The sequence below is a fragment of the Aotus nancymaae genome, unplaced genomic scaffold (assembly GCF_030222135.1).
Source record: "Aotus nancymaae isolate 86718 unplaced genomic scaffold, 86718_ANA_hifiasm-v0.15.2.pri h1tg000089l, whole genome shotgun sequence".
NCBI lineage: Eukaryota > Metazoa > Chordata > Mammalia > Primates > Aotidae > Aotus > Aotus nancymaae.
The window spans coordinates 1,701,841-1,714,964 of record NW_026988504.1 but is presented as its reverse complement, the minus strand read 5'-3'; the positions used below and the strand labels follow the sequence as shown (position 1 = coordinate 1,714,964).

At 47.9% G+C, this 13,124-nt stretch overlaps 1 protein-coding gene across 2 annotated transcripts in view; it reads right to left on the bottom strand.

Annotated features, from left to right (window-relative positions):
• The window catches only part of NPLOC4 (NPL4 homolog, ubiquitin recognition factor), a 73,039-nt gene that overhangs the window by 21,835 nt on the left and 38,080 nt on the right, over positions 1–13,124 (bottom strand). For both annotated transcript variants that reach the window (XM_064369276.1, XM_064369277.1), the window contains one exon: positions 9,137–9,297. In XM_064369276.1, the coding sequence (XP_064225346.1) occupies positions 9,137–9,297 (161 nt within the window). The remainder of the gene's footprint in view (positions 1–9,136; positions 9,298–13,124) is intronic.

The following is a 13,124-nucleotide window of genomic DNA, read 5'->3' as shown; positions in this document are numbered from 1 at the left end:
AACCCCAGGGCCTGGCAATTTACAGGTGTTCCCTAAACACCAGAGAATGGATGCTGTGAGTGCATCACATAGTGATCAGGTCAGTGCTACCAAGGGCTTGGCCACTCAAGCACAATAGCTCCCACTTCCCAGCAGTGAGGAGCAGGGAGAGAAGCCCGCTCAGCTCCAGGGGGTCCAGGCTCAGCTTCTCATGCCCAAGCAGGGTCAGTGCCTGCTGGAGGCTGAGGGGCCCAGGGCAAGAGCTGGGGGCCTGGAAGAGACGTAAAGATACAAAATTCCCAGCAGCCCTGGGCCAGCCCACCCCTGGGCTCACACCCCTCAGCCTGTTTCCTCATGACTAAAGAAGAAGAAAATAGAGATTTTAAAAAACAGGCTAGGGCCGGGAGGATTGGCTCACGCCTGTAATCCTAGCACTTTGAGAGGCCGAGGTGGGCGTATCACTTGAGGTCAGGAGTTCGGGACCAGCTGGCCAACATGGTGAAACCCTGTCTCTAATAAAAATACAAAAATCAGCTGGGTTTGCTGGCAAATGCCTGTAATCCCAGCTACTTGGGAGGCTGAGGCAGGAGAATTGCTTGAACCCAGGAGGCGGGGGTTGCAGCAAGCCAAGATTGCACCATTGCACTCCAGCCCAGGAGAAGAAGCAAGACTCCACCTCAAACAAACAGGCTGAGAGCAATGGCTCATGCCTTAATCCCAGCACTTTGGGAGGCTGAGGTGGGCAGATCACCTGAGGTAAGGGGTTCAAGACCAGCCTGGCCAACATGGTGAAATCCCATCACTACTAAAAATATAAAATTATTAGTCAGATGTAGTGGCTGGTGCCTGTAATCCCAGCTACTTGGGAGGCTAAGGCAGGAGGATTACCTGAACCTGGGAAGCGGAGGTGGCAGTGAGCCGAGATTGTGCCACTGCACTCCAGCCCGGGGAACAGAGACTCTGTCTCCAAAAAAAAAAAAAAAAAAAAAAAAACAGTCAATAAAATCACCATGTCACAAAAGAAAGAACTGGAAGCCAGCCCTTTGTCAAAGGGCCTAATTGTCACTTGTTCTCAAGAGAATCCCTCAAACCCAGTCAACCAATTCTCCCTGCCCCAGAGGAATAAGCTCCACGGATGCCAGACCCTCGGCACAGGTATGGTCAGTGAGGAGACGGCCAGGCCTCCGAGCGACAAGGCCGCTGACAAGGACTACAGAAATCAGCCAGCGAAGACAGCCCAGGGGAAGACAGTATACTCCCAGGGAGCCAGCCAGCGGGGTGGAAAGGGCACAGCTACAAAGCCAAGTCAGATTCCGGACACTAGAGCCACTATCCCACGTCCAGAGGCGTGTGAATGAAAGGACTGGGGGCTGCGCAATCGTTGGGGGAGAAGGATCGTAGCCTGCCACGTCCTCACATATCACACAGACGGCAGGAGAGAGCGCTCCTGAAAGCAGTGGTGCAGGAATAACTTAGGCGCCTTGAGCAGAGCTGGTGGCCGCGCTACGCCCTGGATGGAGTCCCAGACCATCTCGAAATGTCTCTGGGACACGCTGACAGCAAAGGCATGCTTCCTTCTGTGTGAACCCAGCACACACTGGTATCAGAGCGGGGACATGAGGAGGGCTCCTCTGCACCGAAGAACGAGGGCCCAGACACCACAGTGAATCACCAGAAAACATGGACTCTCGACAGAGCCAGTTGGAAGCCTTACTCAGGAAACATTTCCGGAGAACTTACAATTCTAGGAGCCTAAGCTGAGGCCCAGCGGTTGTCCTGCAGGCTGTAGCAGCACAGCCAGGAGAGCCGTGAGGTAAGAGAGCTGTGGAGTGATAGGCATGAAAGGGACAGTTGGAGCTGCCTGTGCGTCACATCCATAGCAGGAGGTGTTGGGATATGATGCACGATGAGGAGCATTGACCTGAGTTTCACCTTCAGTAGGAAGCCACACAACACCGAAGCATCTAACAGCAGTGTGTGTGTGTGTGTGTGTGTGTGTGTGTGTGTGTGTGTGAAGGAGTCTTGTTCTGTCGCCCAGGCTGGAGTACAGTGGTGCAATCATAGCTCACTGCAGCCTTGAGATCCTCCTGACTTAGCCTCCTGAGTAGCTGGGACCACAGGCTCATGCCACTGCAACCGACTAATTTTTTTTTTTTTTTGCAGAAATGAGGTCTTGCTATGTTACACCGACTGGTCTCGACCTCCTGGGCTCAAGCCCTAACCCTAACCCTAACCTTGGCCTCCCGAAGTGCCGGGATTACAGGTGTGAGCCACCATGCCTAGTCTATCAGTATTCTTTTAAAAGGAAAACACAGGAGACAGTCAAGTGCCTCCTGGCTGTACAACATGTATGAGTGTGAGTCTTGTCACTGTGTGATGGGCAGGAGGTCCCAGCCTGCTCAACCCCCACCAGCTGGGCTCTGGGGCCTGTACATGAGCCTTCATAGCTGCAGCCTCTTGAGGCTGACGGGTAGTGAGCCACAGCCAGCCTCCTGATTTGAAGACACACAGAAACCCAAGGAGCCTCCCTGCCAGGGCCAGGCCTCCTCCCTGCAGCACTGCCCCTGAGCACTCACGACGGAGCACCCATTAGCTACTCGTTCATCAGCCATTAGCTACAGCAGCTACTGCCATATGACTTAGTGTACATGTGACACACCCATGTGCATTCATGCCTGAAAGGCTATTTTAAACTCTTCTTCCTAATTATCAAGAGAGATGTTAGTATGACTTTTTAGAGAGCAAGTTGGAAATATCTATCAAAACTCAAAAAACCTTCTGCCCTGGCAATTCTATTTTGAAGATACAGAAAGATGTCACATGAGGATGCTAAATGTGGCACTGTTTATAACAACCAGGAAGAACCAAACACCATCAACACAAAAACAATTAAACACATTCTGATTTGGCCATATAGTCAATAAAAATGCACTCATTTATTCTGCCTAATTTCAATTCTTTGTTCTGAAGTTAAAATAGAAAAGGAAATAAACTCTACCAGATGCAAACAGTAGTTATTATTAAATATGTTTTCTTCATGTTTTTTTTTGCAGGGAACAAGTGTTCCCTTTCACAAGAAATGTGAAAGAGAAAAGCCCCACTTCCCGCCACCTGACTGCCCCAGAGACAAGTGCAGTTGGCTGGCGCTCGTCCCTTGGGAAGCCCCTGGACCTCACAGGGCTATGTGTACACCCATGCTTTCTAAAAAACCTACACGTGAACTATTACACAGATGTGCCTTCAAATCACTCCTTCAGGGTCAATATGTGCAAAGCTCCCTCATCTGTCCACAAGGCTCTTCCTCATTCTTTTACTGGCTACATGGGACAGAGCAGAGCTACAGACTCTCCTCCTTCCAGAAGGACAGTCAGGAAGCGTCTACTCCCACCGTGTGTGTGAGTGCATGTAAATGTACATCCACATACATGTGCAAATGCCTATGTGCCTTCAAAAAACAAAACAAAAAAATTGGGATTATACTCTAGATAGAAGTGCACTTTTGGCCGGGCGCGGTAGCTCATGCCTGTAATCCCAGCACTTTGGGAGGCTGAGGCGGGCAGATCACAAGGTCAAGAGATCGAGACCATCCCGGTCAACATGGTGAAACCCCGTCTCTACTAAAAATACAAGAATTATCTGGGTGTGGAGGTGTTCGTCTGTACTCCCAGCTACTCAGGAGGCTGAAGCAGGAGAATCACTTGAACTTGGGAGGCGGAGGCCGTAGTGAGCCAAGATCGCCCCACTGCGCTCCAGTCCGGGGGACAGAGCGAGACTCCATCTTAAAAAAAAAAAAAAAAAAGGCAGAGCGCAGTGGCTCACGCCTGTAATCCCAGCACTTTGGGAGGCCAAGGCGGGTGGATCACGAGGTCAAGAGATCGAGACCATACTGGTCAACATGGTGAAATCCCGTCTCTACTAAAAATACAAAAAATTAGCTGAGCGTGGTGGCGCGTGCCTGTAATCCCAGCTACTCGGGAGGCTGAGGCAGGAGAATTGCCTGAACCTAGGAGGCGGAGGTTGCGGTGAGCCGATATCGCGCCATTGCACTCCAGCCTGGGTAACAACAGCGAAACTCCGTCTCAAAAAAAAAGAAAAAATAATAATAATAAGTGCACTTTTAATTTTACTTACTAAGTTTTATCTCTTATCTTTAAGTAATTTGCAAACATATACCTTTGGTAATCACACACTATTCCAGAGTCCAGCTGTATGGTAACTGAGTATCTCCTTGAGATGGGGCTGTTCAACTGTGTCCAATTTTTATTGCCAGAGACAACAACATGATGCAAACAGCCATGGACAAATATTGCTACAGGTTTTGTTTACAAGGCATATTTTACCTCCCACCGCAAAGTCCATGGGAGGGCTAAAAGGATTATTCAATGTTTGCTTTTACAGTTCTCTTTGCTCCAACTGATATTTTCCTGAAACATGAGAAATCTGTCTCAAATCCTACTGGGCTGTAAACAATTTGGGGTAGTATTTCTAGCCTATTCTCACTAAGAGAGGGCAAATAAGCACTCTATGAAAACAACAGAATGATTAAGGAAATGTGACATATTTCATTACAAAAGGAAGCTTCCCATTCCTAAGTGCAAGAAACTTACAATAACACATGGAAATAAAAAAGCAAATTTCCAAACTGAAAAGGGTATTCAAAAATAATCCTAAAGCAATGCACAGTTAACAATAAAATCCTAAAAGCACTTGCTTTATGATTAAAAACAAGACAAAGGTGTCAGTGACTTCTGCTGCCATCAGCGTTGTTTGGGAGATCCCAGACAACGCTGGGATAAGTCAAAGAATGAAAAGGGCTGATAATGGAAACGAAGAAACAAAACTGTTATTCACGGATAATATGTGCAGGAAATGCAAACGACTAAACTTATAAACAGAATATTGAGAAACTAACAGCAGTTGCTGGATACAAAAATTTACCTGTTTCAAACAGCGAGAGTTACGAAATGTAATTTTTAAATGGTGCTATTTTGTAATAGGTTAAAAAAAAATAAAGTACCTAGGAATAATCTAACAAGTAATAGGTAAGGCCTCCACAGAAAAAAATTGAAAACCTTTCTAGGAGACGTTGAAGAACATGGGAACAAGGCTGGGCGCAGTGGCTTGCGCCTGCAATCCCAGCACTTCGGGAAGTCGTGACGGGTGGATTGCCTGAGCTCAGGAATTCAAGACCAGCCTGGGAAACATGGTGAAACCCTGTCTCTACTAAAATAGAAAAAATTAGCCGGGTATGGCGGTGTGAGCCTGTAGTCCCAGCTACTCAGGAGGCTGAGGCAGAAGAATTGCTTGAATCCGGGAGGCGGAGGTTGCAGTGAGGTGAGATCGAACCACTGCACTCCAGCCTGGGCAATGGGGCAAGACTCTGTCTCAAAAAACAAAACAAAACAAAACACACACACAACACAGGAACAAGTGTAGCACCTCACCAAGTTCAAGGGAGGAAGACTCAGCCCTGAAATGGCGTCAATGAAACCCTCACAGGACTGCTGGCTTTGGTGCAACTCAACAAGCTGAGTCTAAAATTCTCACAGAAGAGAAAAGGGCTGAGGACAGTCAGGGATCCTGAAGAAAAGGGAAGGTCTGTGACTTACTAGGCATAAAAATCTTTCTAGTTACAGTGACAGTAATTAAGAGAGCATGGTGGCCAGGCATGGTGGCTCACGCCTGTAATCCCAGCGCTTTGGGAGGCCGAGTTGGGCGGATCACGAGGTCAGGAGTTCGAGACCAGCCTGGCCAACATGGTGAAACCCTATCTCTTCTAAAAAAACAAAAAGACACACACAAAAATTAGCCCAGCATGGTGGCACATGCGTAGTCCCAGCTACTTGAGAGGCTGAGGCAAAAGAATTACTTGAACCCAGGAGGTTGCAGTGAGCCAAGATGGTGTCATTGCACTCCAGCCTGGGCATCACAGTGTGACTCCATGTCAAAAAAAAAAAAAAAAAAAAGATAGAGCGAGCGAGCATGGTATTAGTTCTGATTTAGGAAAACTGGCCAATGGAATAGAAGAGTCCAGAAACAGCCATGATTCAAGGAGACGACTGACAACAGAGAAGCATCACATATTAACAGGGAAACGCAAGTTTGCTTTTATTCCCAAAACTGTGCTCATACAGCTGATTATCCACATCATTAAGAAAGAAAACAGAGGCCAAGTGCAGTGGTTCACATCTGTAATTCCAGCACTATGGGAAGCCAAGGCAGGCAGATTGCTTGAGGCCAGGAGTTCAAGACCAGCTTGGGCAACATAGTGAAACCCTGATTCTACTGAAAATACAAGAGTTAGCTGGGCGTGGTAGTGTGCACCTGTAGTCCCAGCTACCCGAGAAACTGAGGCAGCAGGATCACGTGAGCCCAGGAGGCAGAAGTTACAATGAGCTGAGATTGCACCACTGTACTCCAGCCTGGGCGACAGAGCAAGAGCCTGTCTCAAAAGAAAAATAGAAGTCAGGCAAGGAGGCTCAAGAATGTAATCCCAGCACTTTGGGAGACTGAGGTAGGTGGATCGTTTGAGGTCAGGAGTTTGAGACCAGACTGGTCAACTGGGAAGGAAGGAGGCAGGCGAGGCAGGAGACTGAATCTAAACCAGATAGGGAAGATCCCCTGCAAAGGGGACCGCAGCACTGAGATGGAAAGCCCCCTCTCTCCTCCTGCAGGAGGTGAGTTCTGGGAGATAAGGGTCTGGCAGAGACTCTGGTGACACAGGATTTTCAAACATGCAGTCATTCTCCCCCGCAAGATGTCTGCAGCCAGGCGTGCTGGCTCACACCTGTAATCCCAGCACTTTGGGCAGCCACAGTGGGCAGATCGCTTGAGGCCAGGAGTTCAAGACCAGCCTGGCCAACATGGTAAAACACAGTCTCTACTAAAAATATAAAAAATTAGCTGGACCTGGTAGCACACGCCTGTCGTCCCAACTACTCAGGTGGCTGAGGCACAAGAATTGCTTGAACTCAGGAGGCGGAGGCTGCAGTGAGCCAAGATCGCACGACTGCACTCCAGCCTGGCTAACACAGACAGACTGTCTCAAAAAAAAAAAAAAAAAAAAAAAGATGCTTGCAAAAGTTTTAAGGTACATGGGATACTCACATATTTAAGCTGTAAGAGGCCTGAGAAAAACAAGAAACTTCTGGCCTTTCAGGGCCAATGAGACAAAGATTTAAGGTAGACTGTCACCTCACAAAGATCTCTACCAGGCTCTCAGATGGCACCCCAAGGGGCTACACTGTAGAGAAAGAGAAGCAACCACAATAGACGAAGTCTCATCGAGTTGCAAGTCAGCTCTGACCAGCTTCTCACCTCACGGATGGAGGTGGACAGCCCACTACCACCGCGCTTCCCCATGGAGGAAAGCAAAGCCCTGTCTGGAAGAAGACACCCTGCTGGAGTCTGGCTTGTAATGCACAATGAGCAGCACACAACAAACACTCAGCAGTCCAGTAACAAGGACAGACAGACAGATGGTACACAGAAAACACATGGCAGCTGCAGACCCACACACAATAACCCATAATTAGAAAAAAAATCAATTAAAACTGATGCAGAAATAGCAGGTGATATGAGTCAGTAAATAAGAATATTAAAAGTTAATATGGGCTGGGCGCAGTGGCTCACACCTGTAACCCTAACACTTTGGGAGGCTAAGGCAGGAGGACTGCTTGAAGCCAGGAGTTCAAGACCAACCTGGGCAACAGAGAAAGTCCCTGTCTCAAGGAAAAAAGAAAGGAAAGAAAGGAAAGAAAGAGAGAGGAAGGAAGGAAGGGAGGGAGGGAGGGAAGGAGGGCGGGCAAAAAAAAAATTCAGAGGCATAGTTAAAGGAAAGACCAGGCCGGGCGCGGTGGCTCAAGCCTATAATCCCAGCACTTTAGGAGGCCGAGGCAGGTGGATCAAGAGATCGAGGTCAAGAGATCGAGACCATCCTGGTCAACATGGTGAAACCCTGTCTCTACTAATACAAAAAAATTAGCTGGGCATGGTGGCGCGTGCCTGTAATCCCAGCTACTCAGGAGGCTGAGGCAGGAGAATTGCCTGAACCCAGGAGGCGGAGGTTGCGGTGAGCCGAGATCGCGCCATTGCGCTCCAGCCTGGGTAACAAGAGCGAAACTCTGTCTCAAAAAAAAAGAAAGACCAAAAAAATTTAAAAAAAGAAAGGAAAAAATTTTTTAAAAAAATTTAAAAAAAAAAAAGGAAAGGAAGAAAGAAAAGAAAGAAGCTAATACAACTGTATCCTCTATGTGCAAAAAATTAAGTAGAAACACGGTAAACCAATTAATGACTTAAACTTCTAGAATGAAAACTACAATGTCTGAGATGAACCACATGCTACATGAGAATAACTGCAGATTAGCCACTGCAGAAGCAAAGATGAATGAATCTGAAGACATAACAGAAACTACCCAAAATGAAATACTGAAAAAGACTGAAATAAAATGGACAGAGTATCAGTAAACTGCGGGACAATTTCAAGCAGCCAAATATATGTGTAACCGGAGCCCCCAAAGGAGTGGAAACAACCAACAAGAACTAACACTGAATAGCTGCAAGTGGCAGAATTCTACAAAAGGTCCCCAAACATCTCCCACTGACTTCTCATCTCCACCCCAGGCCTGTAGTGCAGTGGCACCGTCACAGCTAACTGCAGCCTGGACCTCCCAGACTCAGGTGATCCTCCTACCTCAGTCTCCTAAGTGGCTGGGACTATAGTTCATACCACCACACCTATTTTTTTATAGAGATAGTCTCCTGCTATGTTGCCCAGGCTGGTCTTGAACTCCGGGGCTCAAGGGATCCTCCTGCCTCAGCCTCCCAAAATGCTGGGATTACAGGCACGAACCACCATGCCCAGGCCTCGTCTTCTCATCTTTAGAAACTGAGACTATGTTCAACGGTCGGATTTGGTATTACTGATCCCAAACCCAGCGCATGTAGCTCCACTTCTGGTGAGAAGCCCTAACGCCATGGAAGCACGAGTAGTTAATATCAAGCCCCAGAAACGTGACAGAAGTCTTTAGTGACAGGCAGAGTTCAACCACAGCTGACAAATGGCTGCTATAGGCAGAATGCACCCAAATTAGAGAGCTCCAAGACAGGTTCACACTGTTCTCCATGTACAGAATTCTTTTTTTTACCATACTTTTACCTTATAAAACACATCAGGCACGTACTGCTCACTGCTAGACTCCTTGGCGTAGCCAAGCTCAGGGGCGTCCTTGCACGGCAGCAAACACTCGTCACGAACCAGCGCCATACACTGATTGGACACCTGGTACCCTTCAAAGTGGACTTGGTTGTCAGGACCACCTGCAAGAGAGAGACCTTCAAAAAGAGTCTACCAAAGGGCATTCAAAACCAGTCCATATCTGTTAACTCTTCACCTCTGATCAACAGAAAAAACAAACCCTCAAGGGCTTGTCGGGGGTAAGACTTAAAAAATATTCTGTAGTCAATCGATAGGTGGCCACAATACAAGACCTAGACATGCAGGTCCTGACACCCTGCAGCTCCACACACACCTGGCTCCACAAACAGGTGCCACCAAGGATGTGCTGTATCAGAATCAGGAAATCAAGATTATTAAACTTTTGAAAAAATAAATAGATAAAAGGCGAGGTGCAGTGGTTCACACCTGTAATCTAAGCATCTTGAGAGGGCAGGGCGGGAGGATTGCTTGAGCCCAGAAGTTTGAGACCAGTCTGGGCAACATAGTGAGACCCTGTCTCTACAATAAATAAATAAATTTAAAAAATAAAAATAAAAGATTGTTAAACACTGTCTAACATCTGCCCCTAAAGCTAGGCTTAGCGTCATCAGCACTTGGGCTCCTGGTTCATAACACCGGGGTGTAAATGGCAGACAGAGCCCTAGGTTCATGGCAAGGATGGGAGGATAAATTTGCCTGGAGGCAGAGAGAGACAGGGAGGGGGTGGGAGAAGATCAAGACAGAAACTATTTTTAATAGAAATCCAGTCACTGTATTGTACACAGAGCAGCCTCTGTCTTACGGAATCCCACATGACCACCACGCACGGCCAATGCCACCAGGTGTCTCAGTGTGGAGGTGCTGGTGCCACCGCACAGCTGTAGGCAGACACTGGAGCTCAGCTCCTCCGTGGCTTCACCCTCCACACAGTCCACTATGTCCTCCTCTCCCAGTCTCCACTCCATCAACTTCATGTGGTGACAAAGGGACTACAGATCACAGCTGAGAGGCGGCAGAGCAGTCGAGTTAGACCCAGTCCCTGAAGTGAGGTGGGCAGATGACGCCAGGGGGGCAGCCTGAGCCTTTGGAGGAAGCAGGCATGGGGAGGCACCCACCGACCTAGAGCTGTACTTCCAAAACTGAAGTGACACACTAACTACAATCTCATTATTTTTTAGGTATTTATTTTTTTTAGAAATAAGGTCTTACTATGTTGCCCAGGCTGGTCTCTACCTCCTGGCCCCATGTGATCCTCCCACCTTGGCTCCCCAAAGTGTTAGAATTACAGGTGTGAGCCACTGTGCCCCGCCCTCATCATTTGTTATAGCTTTGGAGGAAAAAAAAACCCTCGATATCTCTATTTCAGTTTCTTTGACAAAAACAATCTGATCAGAAAACAGAAACAGAGAGCATGTAGCCTTTTTTTTTTTTTTTGAGACAGTATTGCTCTGTCAACCAGGCTGGAGTGCAATGGCAAGATCTCAGCTCACTGCAACCTCCGCTTCCCAAGTTCAAGCAATTCTCCTGTCTCAGCCTCCCGAGTAGCTGGGACTACAGGTGTGAGCCACCATGCTCGGCGTGCATGTGGCTTTCAAACATGCATCAGAAAGCAAACCCAACAGCCACGCAACCAGAAAAGGTGAGGAAGAAGACAGCTTGCCACCACGAAGCTCTTGACACACACAGGAGGTGGGTGAAGGCTGCCTTCAAAACCCTGAGTCAAAGTGGCTCCAAAGGTACAGTTCACTAGCATAGGGTTTTCTCCATGGCCCAAACGCAAATGCTCATGAGGCAGCCGACCCGGCACAAACGACCACTAACATCTCAGCAGATACAGGCACCTCACCTGCCTGTGTGCTTGGTGGCATAAATGGCACCGAAAGAATGCAGGGCTGAGAGCACAGGCAAGGTTGGACAGAGCGCCAGGGAGCCACCATGCAAACATCTGGTCAGGACACTGTGAAAACCTGGAGTGGGCTGGGCGCAGTGGCTCATGCCTGTAATCCCAGCACTTTGGGAGGCTGAAGCAGGTGGATCACCTGAGGTCAGGAGTTCAAGACCAGCCTGGAAAACATGGTGAAACCTCGTCTTTACCAAAAATACAAAAATTTAGCCTGGCCTGGTGGCGTGCACCAGTAATCCCAGCTACTCAGAAGACCGAGACAGGAGAATCGCTACAGCCCAGGAAGCAGAGACTGCAATGAGCCGAGATTGTGCCACTGCACTCCAGCCTGGGCAACGGAGCAAGACCCCATCTCTGGGAGAAAAAACAAAACAAAACAGAAAATCTGCACTGGTCTTTAGCTTGATCATTAAAATGATTGGTCATTCAATAAAGAAAAATCTGGTGGTTGAGAATGAGAGAAAAATGGAAAGCAGTATTTGTAAAACAGAAGGCTGCTTATAAAAAGCAAAATTAGGCCATATGGATAATCTTCAAGGGTAAACTCACTGAGATGAACTGCGAACTCCCCTTCCCACATGAGCAGCAGGAAACACATGTCCTGATGGGTTTGTGTAACCCTGCCAGAACAGCTGGCAGGACAAGTGAACTATCATTCCCTTCGAAAATCAGCCGGTCAGGAAATCCCTACTTTAGAAGGGTCACAGGGCCTACAAAGAGGCAGTGACAGAAAAGTCCTCCCTCAGTTGCTATTGAAAACCATTTCTGGTTTTTGAAATCAAACCCTCAGCAAGTAACTTTCAGAGCCCTAAGCTGAGAGCATGCCAGACTACGAGGAAACAGAGACGCCCAGCCCAGTGTGGAGGGTAAGCTCAGCCCCATAGTGCACTGTCCTTCCACGGGGCCCTTCAGGGTTGCTTGAGCAAAGGGCACACATCATCAGGGCCCTTACACTCTGAAGACTCACGTCAGAGAACATCTGTGCACAATAAAAGGGGAAAGGGGAGAAAGGGCAGACACAGAGGGAGGAATGAGGCCTCTGCATCCGAGCCAGGACCTGAGTGCTGCCTGCAGGGGTGCCATGTACCCTGTGCCACATGGCTCAGCCTGCACCTCCCTGTCTAAGGAGGGACGGGAATGCAGCAAGTACAATTTCCAACAGCACCACGGGGTCCCCACGTGGTCACGACCAAGAGACCCTAGTGCAAGGGAAAGAGCAAAATTTACTTGAGTTAGAAAACCTTCATCCAAGCTGCAGTGATTAAAAAAACACGCATGAGGATAAGCACTCTTCAGTCAACCACTACCCTCGGGAAAGGGAGACCACAGCAAGTCCAAGCACCAAGTCACTGCCTGTTTACGTATTAGGTTATTTACTGTCTCTCAGTTCCAAAACCCTTCAGTAAATGCCAATTCCAGAGGCAATAAAAGCCCAAGGATGAGCTATATAATCTCTCAACTCTTAACAAGAGGTATGACTCCAATTGAAGGCGGTAGCCCCCAAGTTAGAAACTGTAATTTTAAAAACGAGCCAGTTCTTCTGGCCCATGAAATAACTTCTCCATAGAAACAGTAATTAGGCTGGCCGCAGTGCTCACACCTGTAATCCCAGGACTTTGGGAGGCTGAGGCAGGCAGATCATTTGAGGACAGAAGTTCAAGACCAGCCTGGCCAACATAATGAAACCCTATCTCTACTAAAAATACAAGAATTGGCCAGGCATGGTGATATGCACCTGTAATCCCAGCTACTTGGGAGGCTAAGGCATGAGAATCGCTTGAACCTGGGAGGCAAAGGTTGCAGTGAGCTGAGATTGTGCCACTGCACTCCAGCCTGGGTGACAGAGCAGAACTGTCTCAAAAAAAATTAAAAATGTAAATAAAAGATCCTCAATTTCACTCAGAACAAAACGTATTAAAACCACACTGAAATACGTTTTTTTAATTTAAAAAAATATATTTAAAAAGGCCAGGTGCAGTGGCTCACCTGGGCCTCCCAAAGTGCTGTAGTCCCATCCCAGCACTT